The sequence below is a fragment of the Oncorhynchus nerka genome, linkage group LG3 (genome assembly GCF_034236695.1).
Source record: "Oncorhynchus nerka isolate Pitt River linkage group LG3, Oner_Uvic_2.0, whole genome shotgun sequence".
In the NCBI taxonomy this organism is placed as follows: Eukaryota; Metazoa; Chordata; class Actinopteri; order Salmoniformes; family Salmonidae; genus Oncorhynchus; species Oncorhynchus nerka.
Window position 1 is genome coordinate 81,499,395 of NC_088398.1, and position 25,929 is coordinate 81,525,323.

The window sequence follows — 25,929 nt, forward strand, 5'->3', positions numbered from 1 at the left end:
AGAGATCTTTGTGTGTTTGGCGCCCGAGTGAGAGAGAGAAAAAGGGCGGTTGTGGTTGAGCCACTGTCCTCTGAACACTAAACAGTGGTCGACAAAACAGGGGAAACATGAGCTTGAAGTGGCAGCGGACGTATGCACAGAGAATCCTTAGATTTGAACAGATGCTAGCTGGAACCATTAGAGTCCTATATAACCGCTTAGCTTACACTGTCAACATCAACAGTGGCTAGTCGACCCAACTACCAACCACCTTTTCCTTTGTTACAGCTATATTCCCTCGTAAAGTTAGTCCTTAACCGTCCGTTAAACTATGCCATTCTCTCTTATCTAATCTTATTTTATGTTATGTCTTATCTAATCTTATTTTATATTATGTCTTATCTAATCTTATTTTATATTATGTCTTATCTAATCTTATTTTATATTATGTCTTATCTAGTCTTATTTTATATTATGTCTTATCTAATCTTATTTTATATTATGTCTTATCTAGTCTTATTTTATATTATGTCTTATCTAATCTTATTTTATATTATGTCTTATCTAATCTTATTTTATATTATGTCTTATCTAATCTTATTTTATATTATGTCTTATCTAGGCTTATTTTATATTGTCTTATCTAATCTTATTTTATATTATGTCTTATCTAGTCTTATTTTATATTGTCTTATCTAGTCTTATTTTATATTATGTCTTATCTAATCTTATTTTATATTATGTCTTATCTAATTGCTGTTCCACAAGGCCCGCTGATAAACGGCTCGTCTGTTTTAAACCAGTTTTACGAACTTTGGGAACGTTAGGGCTCACAGGGCCTGTTGTCAGCCTCTTCTCCGCACCGTGTCCAATTACGGCAGGGCTGAGAGGGTCAAAGGTTAGCCTGTGGCCAGGACCACGAGGACAGGATGGAGCAGGAAGCCCTCAGTCAGTTAAAGGGCCATTAACATGGTTCTGGGCTCAAGACACACACGCACGCACACGCACGCACGCACACACACACACACACACACACGCACGCACACGCACACACACACACACACACACACCTTCCCTGTTGTCATATTAGTAAGACACAAACTTGTGACCAAGACGTTTTGGAACGGAGCATTCACTTTTAAATTCCTTCTCTTAAAAGGCACTAAGTGCTTTTACATAAACTGAGTCTATTGTTCAGTAATGGGGGAAAAAAGGACTGCAACTTTTAATATTGTGTTCACAAGGCTGTATTGTATCAGTACAGGTGTGGGCCCGAGAGACTGAAAAACAGCTTCTATCTCAAGGACATCAGACGGCGAAACAGCTATTTATTTTACAAGGCAAGTCAGTTAAGAACAAATTCTTATTTACAATGAGGGCCTAGGAACAGTGGGTTAACTGCGTTGTTCAGAGGCAGAACGACAGATTTTTACCTTATCAGCTCAGGGATTCGATCTAGCAGCCTTTCGGTTACTGGCCCAACGCTCTAACCACTAGGCTAACCTGCCACCCATCATGAACTCAGAGGCTGCTGCCTACATTGACTCACTAGTCACTTTAAACAATTCCACTTTAATAATGTCTTACGTTACTCATCTCATATGTATAGACTGCATCTTATACCATCTATTGCATCTTTCCACTCGGTCATCGCTCATCCATGCTATGACACTCGGTCATCGCTCATCCATACTATGACACTCGGTCATCGCTCATCCATACTATGACACTCGGTCATCGACACTATGTCGGTCATCGCTCATCCATACTATGACACTCGGTCATCGCTCATCCATACTATGACACTCGGTCATCGCTCATCCATACTATGACACTCGGTCATCGCTCATCCATACTATGACACTCGGTCATCGCTCATCCATACTATGACACTCGGTCATCGCTCATCCATACTATGACACTCGGTCATCGCTCATCCATGCTATGACACTCGGTCATCGCTCATCCATGCTATGACACTCGGTCATCGCTCATCCATACTATGACACTCGGTCATCGCTCATCCATACTATGACACTCGGTCATCGGCTCATCCATACTATGACACTCGGTCATCGCTCATCCATACTATGACACTCGGTCATCGCTCATCCATGCTATGACACTGACGGTCATCGCTCATCCATACTATGACACGGTCGGCTCATCATCGCTCGGTCATCGCTCATCCATGCTATGACACTCGGTCATCGCTCATCCATGCTATGACACTCGGTCATCGCTCATCCATACTATGACACTCGGTCATCGCTCATCCATACTATGACACTCGGTCATCGCTCATCCATACTATGACACTCGGTCATCGCTCATCCATGCTATGACACTCGGTCATCGCTCATCCATACTATGACACTCGGTCATCGCTCATCCATACTATGACACTCGGTCATCGCTCATCCACTATGACACTCGGTCATCGCTCATCCATGCTATGACACTCGGTCATCGCTCATCCATGCTATGACACCGGTCATCGCTCATCCATACTATGACACTCGGTCATCGCTCATCCATACTATGACACTCGGTCATCGCTCATCCATACTATGACACTCGGTCATCGCTCATCCATGCTATGACACTCGGTCATCGCTCATCCATACTATGACACTCGGTCATCGCTCATCCATGCTATGACACTCGGTCATCGCTCATCCATACTATGACACGGTCGGTCATCGCTCATCCATACTATGACACTCGGTCATCGCTCATCCATACTATGACACGGTCATCGGCTCATCCATCTATGATCGCTCATCCATACTATGACACTCGGTCATCGCTCATCCATACTATGACACTCGGTCATCGCTCATCCATACTCGGTGACATCCATACTATGGTCATCGCTCATCCATACTATGACACTCGGTCATCGCCATCCATACTATGACACTCGGTCATCGCTCATCCATGCTATGACACTCGGTCATCGCTCATCCATACTATGACACTCGGTCATCGCTCATCCATACTATGACACTCGGTCATCGCCATCCATACTATGACACTCGGTCATCGCCATCCATGCTATGACACTCGGTCATCGCTCATCCATGCTATGACACTCGGTCATCGCTCATCCATGCTATGACACTCGGTCATCGCTCATCCATACTATGACACTCGGTCATCGCTCATCCATACTATGACACTCGGTCATCGCTCATCCCTATACTCGGTCATCGCTCATCCATGCTATGACACTCGGTCATCGCTCATCCATGCTATGACACTCGGTCATCGCCATCCATACTATGACACTCGGTCATCGCTCATCCATGCTATGACACTCGGTCATCGCTCATCCATACTATGACACTCGGTCATCGCTCATCCATACTATGACACTCGGTCATCGCTCATCCATACTATGACACTCGGTCATCGCTCATCCATCGGTCATCGCTCATCCATGCTGACACTCGGTCATCGCTCATCCATACTATGATCCACTATGACACTCGGTCATCGCCATCCATACTATGACACTCGGTCATCGCCATCCATACTATGACACTCGGTCATCGCTCATCCATGCTATGACTATGACACTCGGTCATCGCTCATCCATGCTATGACACTCGGTCATCGCTCATCCATACTATGACACTCGGTCATCGCTCATCCATACTATGACACTCGGTCATCGCTCATCCATGCTATGACACTCGGTCATCGCTCATCCATACTATGACACTCGGTCATCGCTCATCCATGCTATGACACTCGGTCATCGCTCATCCATGCTATGACACTCGGTCATCGCTCATCCATACTATGACACTCGGTCATCGCTCATCCATGCTATGACACTCGGTCATCGCTCATCCATACTATGACACTCGGTCATCGCTCATCCATATCTTTATATACAGTTGAAGTTTACATACACCTTAGCCAAATACATTTAAACTCAGTTTTTCACAATTTCTGACATTTAATCCCAGTAAAAATTCCCTGTTTTAAGTCAGTTAGGATCACCACTTTATTTTAAGAATGTTAAATGTCAGAATAATAGTAGAGAGAATGATTTAATTCAGCTTTTATTTCTTTCATCACATTCCCAGTGGGTCAGAAGTTTACATACACTCAATTAGTATTTGGTAGCGTTGCCTTTATATTGTTTAACTAGGGTCAAATGTTTTGGGTAGCCTTTCACAAGTTTCTGAGTCAGGTCAAACTGAGTCAGGTTTGTAGGCCTCTTTGCTTACACAAGCTTTTTCAGTTCTGCCCACACATTTTCTATGGGATTGAGGTCAGGGCTTTGTGATGGTCACTCCAATACCTTGACTTTGTTGTCCTAAAGTCATTTTGCCACAACTTTGGAAGTATGCTTGGGGTCATTGTCCATTTGGAAGACCCATTTGCGACCAAGCTTTAACTTCCTGACTGATGTCTTGATGTTGCTTCAATATATCCACATAATTTCCCTTCCTCGTGATGCCATCTATTTTGTGAAGTGCACCAGTCCCTCCTGCCGCAAAACACCCCCACAACATGATGCTGCCAACCCCGTGCTTCACGGTTGGGATGGTGTTCTTCAGCTTGCAAGCCTCCCCCTTTTTCCTCCAAACATAATGATGGTCATTATGGCCAAACAGTTACATTTTTTGTTTCATCAGACCAGAGGACATTTCTCCAAAAAGTATGATCTTTGTCCCCATGTGCAGTTGCAAACCGTAGTCTGGCTTTTTTATGCCGGTTTTGGAGCAGTGGCTTCTTCCTTGCTGAGCAGCCTTTCAGGTTATGTCGTTATAGGACTCATTTTACTGTGGATACTTTTGTACCTGTTTCTTCCAGCATCTTCACAAGGTCCTTGTTCTGGGATTGATTTGCACTTTTCTCACCAAAGTACGTTAATCTCTAGGAGACAGAACGCGTCTCCTTCCTGATTGGTATGACGGCTGCGTGGTCCCTTGGTGTTTATACTTATGTACTATTGTTTGTACAGATGAACGTGGTACCTTCAGGCATTTGGAAATTGCTCCCAATGATAAACCAGACTTGTGGAGGTCTACCATTTTTTTTCTGAGGTTTTGGCTGATTTCTTCTGATTTCCCCATGATGTCAAGCAAAGAGGCACTGAGTTTGAAGGTAGGCCTTGAAATACATCTGCAGGTTCACCTCCAATTGACTCAAATGATGTCAATTAGCCTATCTTAGAAGCATCTAAAGCCATGACATCATTTTTTTGAATTTTCCAAGTTGTTTACAGGCACAGTCAACTTAGTGTATGAAACATTTCTGACCCACTGGAATTATAAGTGAAATAATCTGTAAACTCTTTTTCAGAAGAATTACATTTCACGCACAAAACTATAGTTTGTTGACAAGACATTTTTGGAGTGGTTGAAAAACAAGTTTTAATGACTCCAAATGTATGTAAACTTCTGACTTCACCTATTTACAGTTTTCTTATTCCATCCCTTTTAGATTTGTTTGTATAATTTTTTATTTTACCTTTATTTTACTAGGCAAGTCAGGTAAGAACAAATTCATATTTTCAATGACAGCCTAGGAACAGTGGGTTAACTGCCTGTTCAGGGGCAGAACGACAGATTTGTACTTTGTCAGCTCGGGGGTTTGAACTTGCTACCTTCCGGTTACTAGTCCAACACTCTAACCACTAGGCTACCCTGCAGCCTCTACACTCTAACCACTAGGCTACCTGCCTCCTCTACACTCTAACCACTAGGCTACCTGCCTCCTCTACACTCTAACCACTAGGCTACCCTGCCTCCTCTACACTCTAACCACTAGGCTACCTGCCTCCTCTACACTCTAACCACTAGGCTACCTGCCTCCTCTACACTCTAACCACTAGGCTACCCTGCCTCCTCTACACTCTAACCACTAGGCTACCCTGCCTCCTCTACACTCTAACCACTAGGCTACCCTGCAGCCTCTACACTCTAACCACTAGGCTACGCTGCCACCTCTACACTCTAACCACTAGGCTACCTGCCTCCTCTACACTCTAACCACTAGGCTACCTGCCTCCTCTACACTCTAACCACTAGGCTACCTGCCTCCTCTACACTCTAACCACTAGGCTACCCTGCCTCCTCTACACTCTAACCACTAGGCTACCCTGCCGCCTCTACACTCTAACCACTAGGCTACCTGCCTCCTGTACACTCTAACCACTAGGCTACCTGCCTCCTCTACACTCAAACCACTAGGCTACCTGCCTCCCTACACTCTAACCACTAGGCTACCCTGCCGCCCTTTAATTGTGAGGTTAGTTACAGTATGACTGTACAGAGTGAATGTGCCTTTCGTTTCTGATTAACCACTTACATTAAAGTGAGTTTTTGTTGGGGAATTGTTAGATTACTTTTTTGCTACACTCGTATTAACATCTGCTAACCGTGTGTATGTGACCAATAAAATTAGATTCAAACGGCTGTATTGTATGTTTACGTTAGCTGACACCTTCCGCTTGGATCCTTCTAGAAGTGTAGGAGTGTGGAATCCATTGTTGAATGACCAAGGCTGTTCAACATAGACTTCATAGTGTTACATAACCTTTTACAAGTGTCATATTTAATACTTCATTCCGTTTATATCCCTGCTGAAGCAGACACTAGCAGGGAGACAGACACTAGCAGGGTGACAGACACTAGCAGGGTGACAGACACTAGCAGGGTGACAGACACTAGCAGGGTGACAGCAGGGTGACAGACACTAGCAGGGTGACAGACACTAGCAGGGTGACAGACACTGGCAGGGAGACAGACACTAGCAGGGTGACAGACACTAGCAGGGAGACAGACACTAGCAGGGTGACAGACACTAGCAGGGTGACAGACACTAGCAGGGTGACAGACACTAGCAGGGAGACAGACACTAGCAGGGTGCCAGACACTAGCAGGGTGACAGCAGGGTGACAGACACTAGCAGGGTGACAGACACTAGCTGGGTGACAGACACTAGCTGGGTGACAGACACTAGCAGGGAGACAGACACTAGCAGGGTGACAGACACATGGGTAGCAGGGTGACAGACACTAGCAGGGTGACAGACACACTAGCAGGGTGACAGACACTAGCAGGGTGACAGACACTAGCAGGGTGACAGACACAGCAGGGTGACAGACACTAGCAGGGGGTGACAGACACTGACAGCAGGGAGACAGACACTAGCAGGGTGACAGACACTAGCAGGGTGACAGACACTAGCAGGGTGACAGACACTAGCAGGGTGACAGACACTAGCAGGGTGACAGACACTGGCAGGGTGACAGACACTAGCAGGGTGACAGACACTAGCAGGGTGACAGACACTAGCAGGGGACAGTGACAGACACTAGCAGGGTGACAGACACCAGCAGGGTGACAGACACTAGCAGGGTGACAGACACTAGCAGGGTGACAGACACTAGCAGGGAGACAGAGCAGGGAGACAGACACTAGCAGGGAGACAGACACTAGCAGGGTGACAGACACTAGCAGGGTGACAGACACTCAGCAGGAGACAGACACTAGCAGGGTGACAGACACTAGCAGGGTGACAGACACTAGCAGGGTGACAGCAGGGTGACAGACACTAGCAGGGTGACAGACACTAGCAGGGTGACAGACACTAGCAGGGTGACAGACACTAGCAGGGTGACAGACACTAGCAGGGTGACAGACACTAGCAGGGTGACAGACACTAGCAGGGTGACAGACACTAGCAGGGTGACAGACACTAGCAGGGTGACAGACACTAGCAGGGAGACAGACACTAGCAGGGAGACAGACACTAGCAGGGTGACAGACACTAGCAGGGAGACAGACACTAGCAGGGTGACAGCAGGGTGACAGACACTAGCAGGGTGACAGACACTAGCAGGGTGACAGACACTAGCAGGGTGACAGACACCAGCAGGGTGACAGCAGTTGGGTGACAGGTGACAGACACTAGCAGGGACAGACACTAACACAGACACTAGCAGGGTGACAGACACTAGCAGGGTGACAGACACTAGCAGGGTGACAGAGCAGGGTGACAGACACTAGCAGGGTGACAGACACTAGCAGGGTGACAGACACTAGCAGGGTGACAGACACTAGCAGGGTGACAGACACTAGCAGGGTGCAGCAGGGTGACAGACACTAGCAGGGTGACAGACACTAGCAGCAGGGAGACAGACACTGACAGCAGGGTGACAGCAGGGTGACAGACACTAGCAGGGTGACAGACACTAGCAGGGAGACAGACACTAGCAGGGTGACAGACACTAGCAGGGTGACAGACACTAGCAGGGTGACAGACACTAGCAGGGTGACAGACACTAGCAGGGTGACAGACACTAGCAGGGTGACAGACACTAGCAGGGTGACAGACACTAGCAGGGTGACAGACACAGGGTGACAGCAGGGTGACAGACACTAGCAGGTGACAGACACTAGCAGGGTGACAGACACTAGCAGGGTGACAGACACTAGCAGGGTGACAGACACTAGCAGGGAGACAGACACTAGCAGGGAGACAGACACTAGCAGGGTGACAGACACAAGCAGGGTGACAGACACTAGCAGCAGGGGACAGACACTCAGTTGGGAGACAGACACTAGCAGGGTGACAGACACTAGCAGGGTGACAGACACTAGCAGACACTAGCAGGGAGACAGACACTAGACAGGAGGGTGACAGACACTAGCAGGGTGACAGACACTAGCAGGGTGACAGCAGGGTGACAGACACTAGCAGGGTGACAGACACTAGCAGGGTGACAGACACTAGCAGGGTGACAGACACTAGCAGGGTGACAGACACTAGCAGGGTGACAGACACTAGCAGGGTGACAGACACTAGCAGGGTGACAGACACTAGCAGGGTGACAGACACTAGCAGGGTGACAGAGCAGGGTGACAGACACTAGCAGGGTGACAGACACTAGCAGGGTGACAGACACTAGCAGGGGACAGAGACAGACACTAGCAGGGAGACAGACAGGGTGACAGACACTAGCAGGGTGACAGACACTAGCAGGGTGACAGACACTAGCAGGGTGGACAGACAGCAGGGTGACAGACACTAGCAGGGTGACAGACACTAGCAGGGTGACAGACACTAGCAGGGTGACAGACACTAGCAGGAGACAGACACTAGCAGGGTGACAGACACTAGCAGGGAGACAGACACAGGGTGACAGACACTAGCAGGGTGACAGACACTAGCAGGGTGACAGACACTAGCAGGGTGACAGACACTAGCAGGGCAGACAGACACTAGCAGGGTGACAGACACTAGCAGGGAGACAGACACTAGGGTGACAGACACTAGCAGGGGACAGACACAGCAGGGTGACAGACACTAGCAGGGACAGGAGGGTGACAGACACTAGCAGGGTGACAGACACTAGCAGGGTGACAGACACTAGCAGGGTGACAGACACTAGCAGGGTGACAGACACTAGCAGGGAGACAGCAGGGTGACAGACACCAGCAGGGTGACAGACACTAGCAGGGTGACAGACACTAGCAGGGTGACAGACACAGGGTGACAGCAGGGTGACAGACACTAGCAGGGTGACAGACACTAGCAGGGTGACAGACACTAGCAGGGTGACAGACACAGCAGGAGACAGACACTAGCAGGGTGACAGACACAGGGTGACAGACACTAGCAGGGAGACAGACACTAGCAGGGTGACAGACACTAGCAGGGAGACAGACACAGCAGGGTGACAGACACAGGGAGACAGCAGGGTGACAGACACTAGCAGGGTGACAGACACTAGCAGGGTGACAGACACTGACAACAGGGTGACAGACACTAGCAGGGTGACAGACACTAGCAGGGTGACAGACACTAGCAGGGTGACAGACACAGGGTGACAGACACTAGCAGGGTGACAGACACTAGCAGGGAGACAGACACTAGCAGGGTGACAGACACTAGGGTGACAGACACTAGCAGGGTGACAGACACTAGCAGGGTGACAGACACTAGCAGGGAGACAGACACTGGCAGGGTGACAGACACAGCAGGGTGACAGACACTAGCAGGGAGACAGACACTAGCAGGGTGACAGACACAGACACAGGGTGACAGACAGCAGGGTGACAGACACTAGCAGGGTGACAGACACTAGCAGGGTGACAGACACTAGCAGGGACAGACACTAGCAGGAGACAGACACTAGCAGGGTGACAGACACTAGCAGGAGACAGACACTAGCAGGGTGACAGACACTAGCAGGGTGACAGACACTAGCAGGGTGACAGACACTAGCAGGGTGACAGACACTAGCAGGGTGACAGACACTAGCAGGGTGACAGACACTAGCAGGGTGACAGACACTAGCAGGAGACAGACACTGACAGCAGGGTGACAGACACTAGCAGGGTGACAGACACTAGCAGGGTGACAGACACTAGCAGGGTGACAGACACTAGCAGGGTGACAGACACTAGCAGGGTGACAGACACCAGCAGGGTGACAGACACTAGCAGGGTGACAGACATCAGCAGGGAGACAGACACTAGCAGGGTGACAGACACTAGCAGGGTGACAGACACTAGCAGGGTGACAGACACTAGCAGGTGACAGACAGACAGACACTAGCAGGGTGACAGACACTAGCAGGGTGACAGACACTAGCAGGGTGACAGACACTAGCAGGGTGACAGACACTAGCAGGGTGACAGACACTAGCAGGGTGACAGACACTAGCAGGGTGACAGACACTAGCAGGGTGACAGACACTGACAGACACTAGCAGGGTGACAGACACTAGCAGGGTGACAGCAGGGTGACAGACACAGCAGGGTGACTAGCAGGGTGACAGACACTAGCAGGGTGACAGACAGGGTGACAGACACTAGCAGGGTGACAGACAGGGTGACACTAGCAGGGTGACAGACACTAGCAGGGTGACAGACACTAGCAGGGTGACAGACACTAGCAGGGTGACAGACACTAGCAGGGTGACAGACACTAGCAGGGTGACAGACACTAGCAGGGTGACAGACACTAGCAGGGTGACAGACACTAGCAGGGAGACAGCAGGGTGACAGACACTAGCAGGGTGACAGACACTAACAGGGTGACAGACACTAGCAGGGTGACAGACACTAGCAGGGAGACAGCAGTGTGACAGACACTAGCAGGGAGACAGACACTAGCAGGGTGACAGACACTAGCAGGGTGACAGACACTAGCAGGGTGACAGACACTGACAGCAGGGTGACAGAGCAGGGTGACAGACACTAGCAGCAGGGTGACAGACACTAGCAGGGTGACAGACACTAGCAGGGAGACAGACACTAGCAGGTGACAGACACTAGCAGGGTGACAGACACTAGCAGGGTGACAGACACTAGCAGGGAGACAGCAGGGTGACAGACACTAGCAGGGTGACAGACACTAGCAGGGTGACAGACACTAGCAGGGTGACAGACACTAGCAGGGTGACAGACAGGGAGACACAGGGTGACAGACACTAGCAGGGTGACAGACACTAGCAGGGAGACAGACACTAGCAGGGTGACAGACACAGCAGGGTGACAGACACTAGCAGGGGAGAGGGAGACAGACACTAGCAGGGTGACAGACACTAGCAGGGTGACAGCAGGGAGACAGACACTAGCAGGGTGACAGACACTAGCAGGGAGACAGACACTAGCAGGGTGACAGCAGGGTGACAGACACTAGCAGGGTGACAGACACTAGCAGGGTGACAGACACTAGCAGGGAGACAGACACTAGCAGGGTGACAGACACTAGCAGGGTGACAGACACTAGCAGGGTGACAGACACTAGCAGGGTGACAGACACTAGCAGGGAGACAGACACTAGCAGGGAGACAGACACTAGCAGGGAGACAGACACTAGCAGGGTGACAGACACTAGCAGGGTGACAGACACTAGCAGGGTGACAGCAGGGTGACAGACACTAGCAGGGTGACAGACACTAGCAGGGTGACAGACACTGGCAGGGTGACAGACACTAGCAGGGTGACAGACACTAGCAGGGTGACAGACACTGGCAGGGTGACAGACACTAGCAGGGTGACAGACACTAGCAGGGTGACAGACACTAACAGGGTGACAGACACTAGCAGGGTGACAGACACTAGCAGGGTGACAGACACTAGCAGGGAGACAGACACTAGCAGTGTGACAGACACTAGCAGGGTGACAGACACTAGCAGGGTGACAGACACTAGCAGGGAGACAGCAGTGTGACAGACACTAGCAGGGAGACAGACACTAGCAGGGTGACAGACACTAGCAGGGTGACAGACACTAGCAGGGTGACAGACACTAGCAGGGAGACAGACACTAGCAGGGTGACAGACACTAGCAGGGTGACAGACACTAGCAGGGTGACAGACACTAGCAGGGAGACAGACACTAGCAGGGTGACAGACACTAGCAGGGTGACAGCAGGGTGACAGACACTAGCAGGGTGACAGACACTGACAGCAGGGTGACAGACACTAGCAGGGTGACAGACACTGGCAGGGTGACAGACACTAGCAGGGTGACAGACACTAGCAGGGAGACAGACACTAGCAGGGTGACAGACACTAGCAGGGTGACAGACACTAGCAGGGAGACAGACACTAGCAGGGTGACAGACACTAGCAGGGTGACAGACACTAGCAGGGTGACAGACACTAGCAGGGTGACAGACACTAGCAGGGAGACAGCAGGGTGACAGACACTAGCAGGGTGACAGACACTAGCAGGGTGACAAACACTAACAGGGTGACAGACACTAGCAGGGTGACAGACACTAGCAGGGAGACAGCAGGGTGACAGACACTAGCAGGGTGACAGACACTAGCAGGGTGACAGACACTAGTTGGGTGACAGACACTAGCAGGGTGACAGACACTAGCAGGGTGACAGACACTAGCAGGGAGACAGACACTAGCAGGGTGACAGACACTAGCAGGGTGACAGACACTAGCAGGGTGACAGACACTAGCAGGGTGACAGACACTAGCAGGGAGACAGCAGGGTGACAGACACTAGCAGGGTGACAGACACTAGCAGGGTGACAGACACTAGTTGGGTGACAGACACTAGCAGGGTGACAGACACTAGCAGGGTGACAGACACTAGCAGGGAGACAGACACTAGCAGGGTGACAGACACTAGCAGGGTGACAGACACTAGCAGGGTGACAGACACTAGCAGGGTGACAGACACTGTAAAAACAACTGCAACGCCATAATGTCTTCACCCACATTAAATTACTCACACACACTAAACTCCCACTCTTCCTGGATTACACACACACACACACACACACTAAACTCCCACTCTTCCTGGATTACACACACACACACACACACTAAACTCCCACTCTTCCTGGATTACACACACACACACACACTAAACTCCCACTCTTCCTGGATTACACACACACACACACTAAACTCCCACTCTTCCTGGATTACACACACACACACACACACACTAAACTCCCACTCTTCCTGGATTACACACACACACTAAACTCCCACTCTTCCTGGATTACACACACACACACTAAACTCCCACTCTTCCTGGATTACACACACACACACTAAACTCCCACTCTTCCTGGATTACATACACACACACACTAAACTCCCACTCTTCCTGGATTACATACACACACACACTAAACTCCCACTCTTCCTGGATTACACACACACACACACTAAACTCCCACTCTTCCTGGATTACACACACACACACTAAACTCCCATTCTTCCTGGATTACACACATACACACACACTAAACTCCCACTCTTCCTGGATTACACACACACACACACACACACACACACACACACACACACACTAAACTCCCACTCTTCCTGGATTACACACCCACACACACACACACACTAAACTCCCACTCTTCCTGGATTACACACACACACACTAAACTCCCACTCTTCCTGGATTACACACACACACACACTAAACTCCCACTCTTCCTGGATTACACACACACACTAAACTCCCACTCTTCCTGGATTACACACACACACTAAACTTCTTCCTGGATTACAAACACACCTAAACTCCCACACACTAAACCCACTCTTCCTGGATTACATACACACACACACTAAACTCCCACTCTTCCTGGATTACATACACACACACACTAAACTCCCACTCTTCCTGGATGGGACACAGGGACACTAAACTCCACTCTTCCTGGATTACACACACACACTAAACTCCCACTCTTCCTGGATTACATACACACACACACTAAACTCCCACTCTTCCTGGATTACACACACACACTAAACTCCCACTCTTCCTGGATTACACACACACACACACTAAACTCCCACTCTTCCTGGATTACAAACACACACACACTAAACTCCCACTCTTCCTGGATTACAAACACACACACACTAAACTCCCACTCTTCCTGGATTACTCAATGATTTTTACAAGGCCTAAGTGTGGTGAAGCCACCCTCCCAGGTGGGACCCAGGGGACTCTATAGAACACCATATAAGAGTCCTGTCTCAGGGGACTCTATAGAACACCATATAGAAGAGTCCTGTCCCAGGGGACTCTATAGAACACCATATAGAAGAGTCCTGACCCAGGGGACTCTATAGAACACTGTATAGAAGTGTCCTGTCCCAGGGGACTCTATAGAACACCATATAGAAGAGTCCTGTCCCAGGGGACTCTATAGAACACCATATAGAAGAGTCCTGTCCCAGGGGACTCTATAGAACACCATATGGGAGAGTCCTGTCCCAGGGGACTCTATAGAACACCATATAGAAGAGTCCTGTCCCAGGGGACTCTATAGAACACTGTATAGAAGTGTCCTGTCCCAGGGGACTCTATAGAACACCATATAGAAGAGTCCTGTCCCAGGGGACTCTATAGAACACCATATGGAAGAGTCCTGTCCCAGGGGACTCTATAGAAAACTGTATAGAAGTGTCCTGTCCCAGGGGACTCTATAGAACACCATATACAAGTGTCCTGTCCCAGGGGACTCTATAGAACACCGTATAGAAGAGTCCTGTCCAGGTGTCTTTTACTATATACTGTAGTAATACATCTACTGGTCTTGGTGAGGGGGGGAGCAAATCTATAGTAGGTTTCTCACTTCCTCGATAGCAGCATCCTTTAATGATGTCCAAATACTAAGTGATGTAATGATGATTTCCATATATTGAATGATGTAATGATGATGTAATGATGATGTCCATATACTGAATGATGTAATGATGATGTAATGATGATGTCCATATACTGAATGATGTAATGATGATGTAATGATGATGTCCATATACTGAATGATGTAATGATGATGTAATGATGATGCCCATATACTGAATGATGTAATGATGATGTCCATATACTGAATGATGTAATGATGATGTAATGATGATGTCCATATACTGAATGATGTAATGATGATGTCCATATACTGCTGCAGCTGTTGGGTTTGTTTATGTTCCATGTGTGATGAAATACCAGCTACATTCCATTTCGATAAATGACTACTCCTCTCTCTCTCTCTCTCTCTCTCTCTCTCTCTCTCTCTCTCTCTCTCTCTCTCTCTCTCTCTCTGTCTCTCTCTCTGTCTCTCTCTCTCTCTCTCTCTCTCTCTCTCTCTCTGTCTCTGTCTCTCTCTCTCTCTCTCTCTCTCTCTCTCTCTCTCTCTCTCTCTGTCTCTCTCTCTCTCTCTCTCTCTCTCTCTCTCTCTGTCTCTCTCTCTCTGTCTCCTGTCTCTCTCTCTCTCTCTCTCTCTCTTTCTCTGTCTGTCTGTCTCTCTCTCTCTCTCTTTCTCTGTCTGTCTGTCTCTCTCTCTCTGTCTCTCTTTCTCTGTCTCTTTCTCTGTCTGTCTGTCTCTCTGTCTTCTCTCTCTCTCTCTCTCTCTCTCTCTCTCCAGGGCGGTGTTGTTTCCCTTGCTGGACCTCCCTCCCCCAGAGAAGTCCCTATTCCTGGTGGTAGACTCACTGGAATCGGGGTATGGGGCCGGTGAGGTGTCCAGCTGTGCTGGGGCTCCAGGGAGGAGCAGCTCTATCTCAGAGCTCCTGTCCAGTCACCAGCACCTCCTGCCCAACTGGCTGCTCCTGGTCTGCTCTGTGCGCAGACAGAACAAGGCTGTGTGTAAGATGTTCTCAGGTATGTTTGGGAGATGTCTGTAGACACGGGCAGGAGTTGCGGGACGCTTTTAAAATGGTGTTTTATCATGTGGAATGCCGATGACCAGGAAATGGCTCTCTGCCAGTAAGCTGACTCATTCAGCTCTTATTCAGTCCCACCACACAGTAGAATCCTCATTCAAGTTTCTAACGACGGTTGACATCTAGTGGAAGACCTAGGAAGTGCAACGTCATTCATATCCCAATGTGAATTCAATAGGGCCTGGTTTGAAAATCCACCAAACTCACATTTCACACTTCCTGTTTGGATTTTTTCTCAGGTTTTTGCCTGCCGTATGAGTTCTGTTATACTCACAGACATCATTCAAACAGTTTTAGAAACTCCAGAGTGTTTTCTATCCAATACTAATATGCATATATTAGCAACTGAGACTGAGGAGCAGGCTGTTTATTCTGGGCACCTCTGGGCACCTTTTCATCCAAGCTACTCAATAGTGCCCCTGCAGCCACGGCTGGTTGCAACTGAGCCTGGGCTCAAACCCAGAGTCTCTGGTGGCACAGCTAGCATTGTGATGCAGCGCCTTAGACCACTGAGTCTCTGGTGGCACAGCTAGCACTGTGATGCAGCGCCTTAGACCACTGAGTCTCTGGTGGCACAGCTAGCACTGTGATGCAGCGCTAGAGTGAGTGCTAGTGTGAGTGCTAGAGTGAGTGCTAGAGTGAGTGCTAGAGTGAGTTTTAGAGTGAGTTTTAGAGTGAGTGCTAGAGTGAGTGCTAGAGTGAGTGCTAGAGTGAGTTTTAGAGTGAGTTTTAGAGTGAGTGCTAGTGTGAGTGCTAGAGTGAGTGCTAGTGTGAGTGCTAGAGTGAGTGCTAGAGTGAGTGCTAGAGTGAGTGCTAGTGTGAGTGCTAGAGTGAGTGCGAGAGTGAGTGCGAGAGTGAGCGAGAGTGAGTGCCAGTGTGAGTGCCAGAGTGAGTGCCAGAGTGAGTGCCAGAGTGAGTGCCAGAGTGAGTGCGAGAGTGAGTGCCAGAGTGAGTGCCAGAGTGAGTGCCAGAGTGAGTGCGAGAGTGAGTGCCAGAGTTAGTGCTAGTGTTAGTGCTAGAGTGAGTGCTAGAGTGAGTGCTAGAGTGAGTGCCAGAGTGAGTGCCAGAGTGAGTGCCAGAGTGAGTGCCAGAGTGAGTGCTAGAGTGAGTGCCAGAGTGAGTGCCAGAGTGAGTTTTAGAGTGAGTTTTAGCGTGAGTGCTAGTGTGAGTGCTAGTGTGAGTGCTAGAGTGAGTGCTAGAGTGAGTGCTAGAGTGAGTTTTAGAGTGAGTGCTAGTGTGAGTGCTAGAGTGAGTGCTAGAGTGAGTGCTAGTGTGAGTGCTAGAGTGAGTGCTAGAGTGAGTGCTAGAGTGAGTGCTAGAGTGAGTGCTAGAGTGAGTGCTAGTGTGAGTGCTAGAGTGAGTGCTAGAGTGAGTGCTAGAGTGAGTGCCAGAGTGAGTGCCAGAGTGAGTGCCGGAACAGAAAGGGTGTTAATAGTTCATCAACAAAGCGACCGAGTGACAAAACGGTTGTGTTTCTGTCCGTTTTTTCCAGGCTGAATGCTTGATGTCGTGTTCGGTAACCACACAGGACAAAAATGTAGTTGTTTTTTAGAACGCAGAAGAACACCATGCTCTCATTACTATAGGGTGGGTGACATCTGAACACGTCTGTGCTGGAGAGGAGGAGAGATTTCCACCACACACTGCTTAACACCAGTAAATATCTCTCTGACACCAACAGTGAAAAATGGAAGTGTGAATCCAATGCCAGTATATGGTAGTGTAGATATCCCTCTGGCTGACTGAAGCTGACTTCTGCTACAACACCAACTATATCTATATCTTCTACAGTCCAATACCTCTTCCTGAAGTAGCTAATGTTTGATCGGAAGTTACATTAAGTGACAGTCTCTCTCTCTCTCTCTCTCTCTCTCTCTCTCTCTCTCTCTCTCTCTCTCTCTCTCTGTCTCTCTCTCTCTCTCTCTCTCTCTCCCTCTCTCTCTTCCTCTCTCTCTCCTTCTCTCTCTCTCTCTCTCTCTCTCCCTCTCTCCCACCCTCTCTCCCACCCTCTCTCTCTCTCACCCTCTCTCTCTCTCTCTCTCTCTCTCTCTCTCTCTCTCTCTCTCTTACTCTCTCTCTCTCTCTCTCTTACTCTCTCTCTCTCTCTCTTACTCTCTCTCTCTCTCTCTTACTCTCTCTCTCTCTCTCTCTTACTCTCTCTCTCTCTCACCTCTCTCTCTCTCTCTCTCTCTCTCTCTCTCTCTCTCTCCCCTCTCTCTTACTCTCTCTCTCTCTCCCAACCTCTCTCTTACTCTCTCTCTCTCTCTCTCTCCCACCCACCCTTTCTCTCTCTCTCTCTCTCTCTCTCTCTCTCTCTCTCTGTCTCTGTCTCTCTCTCTCCTCTCGGTAGGTTTCCGTAAACTGTGTCTGGACGATCTGCGTAAACCTGCGCCGGTACGTGACGTGCAGCACTATATCCTGCGGAGGCTGGACCAGGAGGGTGCGCTCCGTCGACAGCTGACCCCCGAGACGGCCGACATGCTCAACTTGCTGCACATCAAGAGTGGCGGCTGCTTCCTGTTTCTGGAACGCGTTCTAGACGGCGTGGCGGGAGCCTTGGTGGGGCTCCGGGAGATCCGGGACATCCCCGGGACCCTCAACGGCCTCTACTTGTGGCTCTGTCAGAGACTCTTCCCCAGAGGCCTGTTCCTCCAAGTCAGGCCCCTCTTCAACGCCCTACTGGCCTCCCCCAGGCCCCTCACCACCCAGGTGCTCTACACCGCCACCTGGACCCAGGACATGTCCCTCAGCCTTCTGGACTTCCAGAGCAGGCTGAAGGCTCTGTCTACGCTGCTTATCGACGGGCCGGGAGGCAGAAAGCTCCTGTTCCACACTAGTTTTGCAGAGTGGCTGACGGACGTGAAGTACTGCACCCAGAAGTATCTGTGTAGCGTGTCTGAGGGACACACCATGCTGGCCATGGCTCTCACCCTGCGCGCCCCACACCTTAACACAGAGGACACCTGTCAGATGGGCTCGCACCTGATCAGCTCAGGCATGCACAAGGACAACCCTGCCCTCCTGGCCCTGTGGCTGTTGTGGGCTGATGTGCCCCCTCTGGCTAGCCCCTTTTCCCCCTCTTCCCCTGCCTCTCAGCCGCCTGTCCTGGTCAGGCAGGAGGTCCTCCAGCTGCTGATGAAGAGTGGGGTGTTCCCTCCCTCCTGCGCCCCAGATGGAGGCCCCAGCGTGGGGGTACATTGTGCAGGAGGTGGGGGAGGCATCATCGGGCAGGCACTGGAGAAGCAGGACACAGTGAGGGTGCTACTGGACAGCGGGGTCAGCGTGAACCGGGCCGACCCCACAGACGGACGCACCCTCCTGGCCAGCGCGGCCCATGCAGGCTCAGCCGAAGTGTCCGACCTACTCCTGACCCGAGGGGCTGACCCTCTGATCAGTGACCACCAGGGCCAGACCCCCTTAACGCTGTCTGCCAGGCAGGGCCATGTCAGGGTGCTGGGGATGCTGCTGGACTGGGCCAGGGGGCTGGATCTGGAGGCCGGCGTGGGGATGGTGGAGCATGCAGACAGCGAGGGCTGGACGGCCTTACGGTCAGCGGCCTGGGGGGGTCACACCGAGGCCGTGCACCTCCTCCTGGATGCAGAGGCGGACGTGGACGGGTGTGATGCTGAGGGCCGATCGGCACTGAGGGCGGCGGCCTGGGGGGGTCACGAGGAGATCCTCCTCACTCTGCTGGACCACGGGGCGCAGGTGGACAAGGTCGACCGGGAGGGCCGCACTCCACTGATTGCCGCCTCCTACATGGGCCATCGGGAGGCGGTAGAGATCCTGCTGGACCACGGGGCAGAGGTCGACCTGGCCGACGGAGACGGCCGTACTGCCCTGTCAGTGGCTTCTCTCTGTGTGCCCACAGCGGCTGGAGTCAAAGGTTACGGCGAAGTGGCCAGCCTGCTGTTGGAGCGAGGGGCGGACCCGGGGCACAAGGACCAGGATGGGATGACCCCGCTGCTGCTGGCTGCGTATGAAGGTCACGAGGAGGTGGTAGAACTGTTGTTAGAGGCTGGGGCAGACGTAGACGAGAGCGCCGGGCCACACGCCGCTGCCGCTTCTGCAGCCGTCACCCCGCTGTTGGCGGCTGCCGCCATGGGCCATTCCGCGACAGTGGGCAGGGTGTTGTTCTGGGGCGCTACAGTGGATGGCATCGACGGGGAGGGTCGTACAGCTCTGAGCCTGGCAGCAGCACGGGGCAGCGTGGAGGTGGTCAGAGCACTTCTGGACCGAGGGCTGGATGAGAACCATAAAGACGATCTGGGCTGGACCCCTTTGCACGCCGCCGCCTGCGAGGGCCACCGGGGGGTCTGTGCCGTCCTAACGGAGCGTGGGAGCATGGCGCGTGTCGGAGAAATGGACATCGAGGGACGGACTCCCCTCATCCTGGCAGCGCAGGAGGGCCACTGTGGCACGGTGAGGCTTCTGCTGGACCGCCGCTCGCCCATCGACCACCGGGCGTACGACGGCCACTCTGCGCTGAGCGCCGCCGCCCTGGAGGGCCACGCTGAGGTGGTGGAGCTACTGATGAGGCGGGGCACGGACACGGACGTACGGGACGCAGAGGGCCGTCCGCTGCTCTACCTCCTGGTCCTGGAGGGACATCTGGACATGGCTGCCCTCATTATGGAGAAAGGGGGCGTGCCCCTGGAGTCCCGGGACGGGGAGGGGCGCACGGCGCTGCATGTGGCCTCCTGGCAGGGCAACCTGGATGCAGTGGGGCTGCTGTTGAGCCATGGGGCGGACCCTAACACCCAGGACGGGGAGGGACGACCCCCCTTGCACTCCGTAGCCTGGCGGGGTCATGTTGAGCCTGGTCGTCTGCTCCTGGAGGTCAGGGGGGTCAACGTGGATCTGGCCTGCAGACAGCAGGGGGCCACGGCACTGAGCATCGCGGCTCAGGAGGGCCACGCCAATATCGTTGCCATGCTACTGGAGGGAGGGGCCAACCCAGACCATGTAGACAAGTACGGCCGCAGCCCCGTCAAGGTGGCCGGGAAGAGGGGCCACTTCACCATCGTCAGGCTGCTGGAGAGCTACGGAGCCAAACCGTACTCAGTCCGTCTGCCGCCGTCCAACACCCGGTCGCCCAAGTCATCCACTGTGAAGAGCCCGTCCTCCGTCGGCTCAGGGAGTAACGTGGCCCAGGCAGGGCGTCATCATGGTGCTAGCACCTCCACCTCCTCAGCCTCCTGCTCCCCAGGCTCCACAGCCGAGCACTTCCACTCCATCCATAGCTCCCAGACATCCTCCTCCACAGCCCACTCCCAGGCCACGGTGCAGACTGTCCCTGCTGACAGCTTGTCCTTCACCCAGCAGATCCAGCAGCACTCCCTTCCACGCTGTCGCTCCCGTCACTCCACCCTGCCTCCACCTGGCTCCGCCCGTGGCAGCCTGCACGGAACCAACCACAGGGCCCAGTGCCCTAAGGCCAGCCCTCCTCCACCTACCCTCTGCACAGTCACGGCCATGGTGCATGACTCTGAACAGACTTACAAAGGCTACCCAGCAGGGTTCGACTATCCCAGTAAACACGACCCCCCCAGCCTGATCCAGGAGGAGAGGTCTCAGTACGGAGGGGGTAGGTGGAACTCTGTCATGGCTTCTCTAGGGGTGACGCCTGGACAAGATGGCCCCAAAAACAGGGACAGTCTCCCTATGGGCTACCCCTACCAGGTCCAGAGCCCGGCTCAGAGAGAGACATGGGAGGAGAACCGGAAGATGTCTATAACCGCCGGTAGTGCCTTATCTCCTCCCTGCATGGTGGTCATGACGACCACGGACCCCCAGCTCAACCTGAAACAGGCCATCAAGCTGCAGTTTGAAGGGCCCACCAGCGCTGCCTTATACAAGAGGGAGACGCCCCTGTGAACTCTGACCTAACGGTGAGTACTGTCTGTTGGTCACCAAAGAGAGTAGACTAACTGTAAAAAAAAAAAAAAATCTGTGACACTTATAAAGTGTTATATTATTCTATTATAATAATATTATATTATTAGTATATTCCAAACTAAAGGGTCTCTGGTGTTTTCCTTCATTGTCTTTCAGATGCTGAGTATAGTGACCTGTTATGACCAGAAATCAATTTTCACGAACTTCCCACTCAAAAGAAACTGTTATTTGGACACCAGTTTCTGTTACTTAGTGTCCATTTTTCTATTTCATCACATTAACATTTAACATTTAAGTCATTTAGCACATTGATCTTCCCCAGAGTTAAAGTCAAGTCTACAGTGGTATTATATTATATAAACCACCTTTTAAAACCAGAGCTTCATTACACCGTGACCTCTCATAGAGGGCACGTCGCAAAACTACGTCCTGTCCTATTTAGAGGAATGCCTGGCGTTTTAATGACAGCATTCTCTGTTGTGGGTTCTAGGTGGACGTGGGAGTTCAAGGGTCCGTTTTCAGAACGGATAATGGTTCTTACGGGGCAGAGGAGAGCAGAAGGGGCATCTCTCTCACCCCCCCCCACAGACTTCAAAGCCGTTTACATTCCAGACTTTTTCCGTCGCCTGTTCTGAGCAGCTAAATAGTGGACACACACACACACACACATTCCTCAGACACAAAGCCTTGTGCCATGGACAAGTCGGATGGAGAGGGGCTATCGGTCCACCCTCCTGCTGATCTACCACACAGAGACAGGCCAGAGTGTGTGTGACAGTTCTCTGACCAGAGAGAGAGAGAGAGAGAGAGAGAGAGAGAGAGAGAGAGAGAGAGAGAGAGAGAGAGAGAGAGAGAGAGAGAGAGAGAGAGAGAGAGAGAGAGAGAGAGAGAGAGAGAGAGAGAGAGAGAGAGAGAGTGTGTGTGACAATTTTGTGACACACAGACCCAACACAGGGCTGTGGTCTCACCAGGGTTTGACGCTTAACCAATCATCAATGGACTTCTTCAGAAATCAAACGTTTCTACTCTACGGGGGATGAAAAACATTCATTTGAAGCCACCACAGAACAGCCAATATACGTGTGAAAGAGTTCTCACTAAGATGAGACGAGATGGGCAAGGAGACCCACGACAACACACTCACACAGGACTTAAGATCGTTTTTTTTAATATATAGGAGCTCTTTTTCACACCGTAGCTGTTTTGAAAGCCATGATTCTACTGCCTGTGTGAGGGCACTATTGATGCCTTGATCTTCCTCCACAGTTTTGCTCTCTCTACTTTTCCCCCGAGACATGGCAGGTATTACCAGCTTGGCGTCTGTCGACGTGCATCTATGGGCGGCCACGAGCCATACAAATCCAGCAGAAAAGACCGCAGTCCCACCAAATCTTGACCTTGGCCTACGATGCTGTTGAAATGACCGCTATGTTTATGACATTATTAACCAACCAGCAGGCGGAATGTTCCAGCACACTCTGAGTAATGCCGTTGGAAAGGAACTGCTACTGGTGACATAAATCTAACGATAGATTAGAAAAGAGAGACAGAAAGTGGGACTTTAGCTATTCATTTTAAATCATTGATCTGGCCTAAGTGTTGTCCATTTGTCCTTGTTGCCATTTTATTCACATTTGAAACCATAATGCCGTTCTTTAATTAAAATTGCAGACGTGCTGTAACTAATGTCCAACGCTGTTTGAGGTGTGTGTGTGTGTGTGTGTGTGTGTGTGTGTGTGTGTGTGTGTGTGTGTGTGTGTGTTGGCGTGAGCCCGTACTCTTTAGTGTACAGCGTGCATCTGAGGAACGAGACGAAGGTGTTATAGATAGCATGTCACAAGTCACAAAGACCGAGATGAAAGACACATGGTTTCCTCACAGACCAGCTGCTCATCAGAGATGCTCATCAGAGATGCTCATCAGAGATGCTCATCAGAGATGCTCATCAGAGATGCAGCACGTAGCAGGTCAGGAAGGTTTGCTGCCCTGAAAACAGGCTTCTCTTCAGCTACAGAGAGTGAACCCACTGGTAGAACCAATGTTGTTGTTTCAATGTAAAGTGTCAACGTATTGTGACGTGGAATCAACGTGGAACATACCTTTGGATTTGAAAGAAGTAATCAACCAGTTCTGTTTTCATCTCATTTCAACCAGCGTTGTGAACGATGAAATGAGGGTAAAACTAACAGGTTATTATAATAAATCTAATTTTAACATCATTTGCAAGAACCATGTATACAATTCCACATAGAAATATAAAACATATTTTGTATCCTATATTCAATATATACTGAGTGGACAAAACATTAGGAACACCTGCTCTTTCCTTGACATAGACTGACCAGGTGAATCCAGGTGAAAGCTATGATCCCTTATTAATGTCCCTAGTTAAATCCACTTCAATCAGTGTAGATGAAGGTTAGGAGACGGGTTAAAGTTAGATATTTAAGCCCTGAGACAATTGAGACATGGATTGTGTGTGTGTGGCATTCAGAGGGTGAACGGGCAAGACAAAAGATTTAAGTGTCTTTGAACGAGGTATCACGATAGGTGCCAGGCGCTGAGTTTTTCCTGCTCAACAGTTTCCTGTGTGTATCAAGCATGGTCCACCACCCAAAGGACATCCCAAAGGACATCCACATGGGCTCAAGTTCAAACCCCTGAGCTCCCTGTGGAACAGGCAGTTAACTCCACTGCAGAAAATAAGGTTCTTAACTGAGCTGTGAAATAAAATAGGCTGTTCTGGGGGCAGGTTGGTAGATTTAGTGATTGAAATGATGAAACATTTTATATTGTTTCAATGTGGGGCGGTCAACCTAAGTAAAGAGGGGTAACAGAAAGGCCTTACTGAGGAGCTCAGTGATGTTCAACGTGGCACCGTCAGAGGATACCACCTTTCCAACAAGTCAGTTCATCAAATTTCTTCCCAGCAAGAGCTGCCCCTGTCAACTGTAAGTGCTGTTATTGTGAAGTGGAAACGTCTCGGAGCAACAACGGCTCAGTCTCAAAGTGGTAGGCCACACTAGCTAGAAGAAAAAGAAATGCACACCTATGGTTTATTGGATCTTTGGAAGTTTAGGTGCTATATATGGCTAGTGTTTGTGTGGACACCCTTCAAATTAGTGGAGTGGAAAACTTGAAAATTAAAGAGAGGTAATTACGTTGGTAATTACATTTTTGCATCTGAGCTCCTACAGTGTGCGGCTCTCTTTTATTTTCAGGCCACACTAGCTCACAGTACGGCACCGCAGAGTGCTGAAGTTTGTAAAAATGATCTGTTCTCTGTTGGAACACTCACTTCCGAGTTCCAAACTGCCTCTGGAAGCAACGTCAACACAAGAACTGTTTGTCACGAACTTCATGAAATGGGTTTCCATGGCCGAGTAGCCGCACACAAGTCTGAGATCACCATACACAATGCCAAGCGTCGGTTGGAGTGGTGTAAAGCTCGCTGCCATTGGACTCTGGAGCAGTGGAAACGCGTTCACTGGAGTACTGAATCACACTTCACCATCTGGCAGTCCGACAAATTAATCTGGGTTTAGCGGATGCCAGGAGAACGCTACCTGCCCCAATGCATAGTGGCAACTGTAAAGTTTGGTGGAGGAGGAATAATGGTCTGTGCTTCCAACTTTGTGGCAACAGTTTGGGGAAAGCCTTTTCCTGTTTCAGCATGACAATGCCCCCGTGCAAAAAGCGAGGTTCATACAAAAATGGTTTGTCCTCGTCAGAGCGCTAAGAATCGGTGTGGAAGAGGTTCACTTACAACACTGACCTGCACAGAGTCCTAATCCAGGCCTGACCTTTAACCGCTGTTGGCTGGGCTCCCTGCCTGTGCCATTAAAACACC

General features: G+C 50.5%; 1 protein-coding gene across 4 annotated transcripts in view; it reads left to right on the forward strand.

Moving 5' to 3' along the window:
- The window catches only part of LOC115113663 (ankyrin repeat domain-containing protein 50-like), a 33,154-nt gene extending 9,382 nt beyond the window's left edge, over window positions 1-23,772 (forward strand). For 3 of the 4 annotated variants that reach the window (XM_029641584.2, XM_029641600.2, XM_065016100.1), the window contains 3 exons: window positions 15,884-16,119; window positions 18,532-22,072; window positions 22,236-23,772. In XM_029641584.2, the coding sequence (XP_029497444.1) occupies window positions 15,884-16,119; window positions 18,532-22,058 (3,763 nt within the window). In that variant the 3' untranslated portion in view covers window positions 22,059-22,072; window positions 22,236-23,772. The remainder of the gene's footprint in view (window positions 1-15,883; window positions 16,120-18,531; window positions 22,073-22,235) is intronic. The other variant, XM_029641574.2, reaches the window with a different exon arrangement.
- The last annotated feature ends 2,157 nt before the right edge of the window (window positions 23,773-25,929 follow it).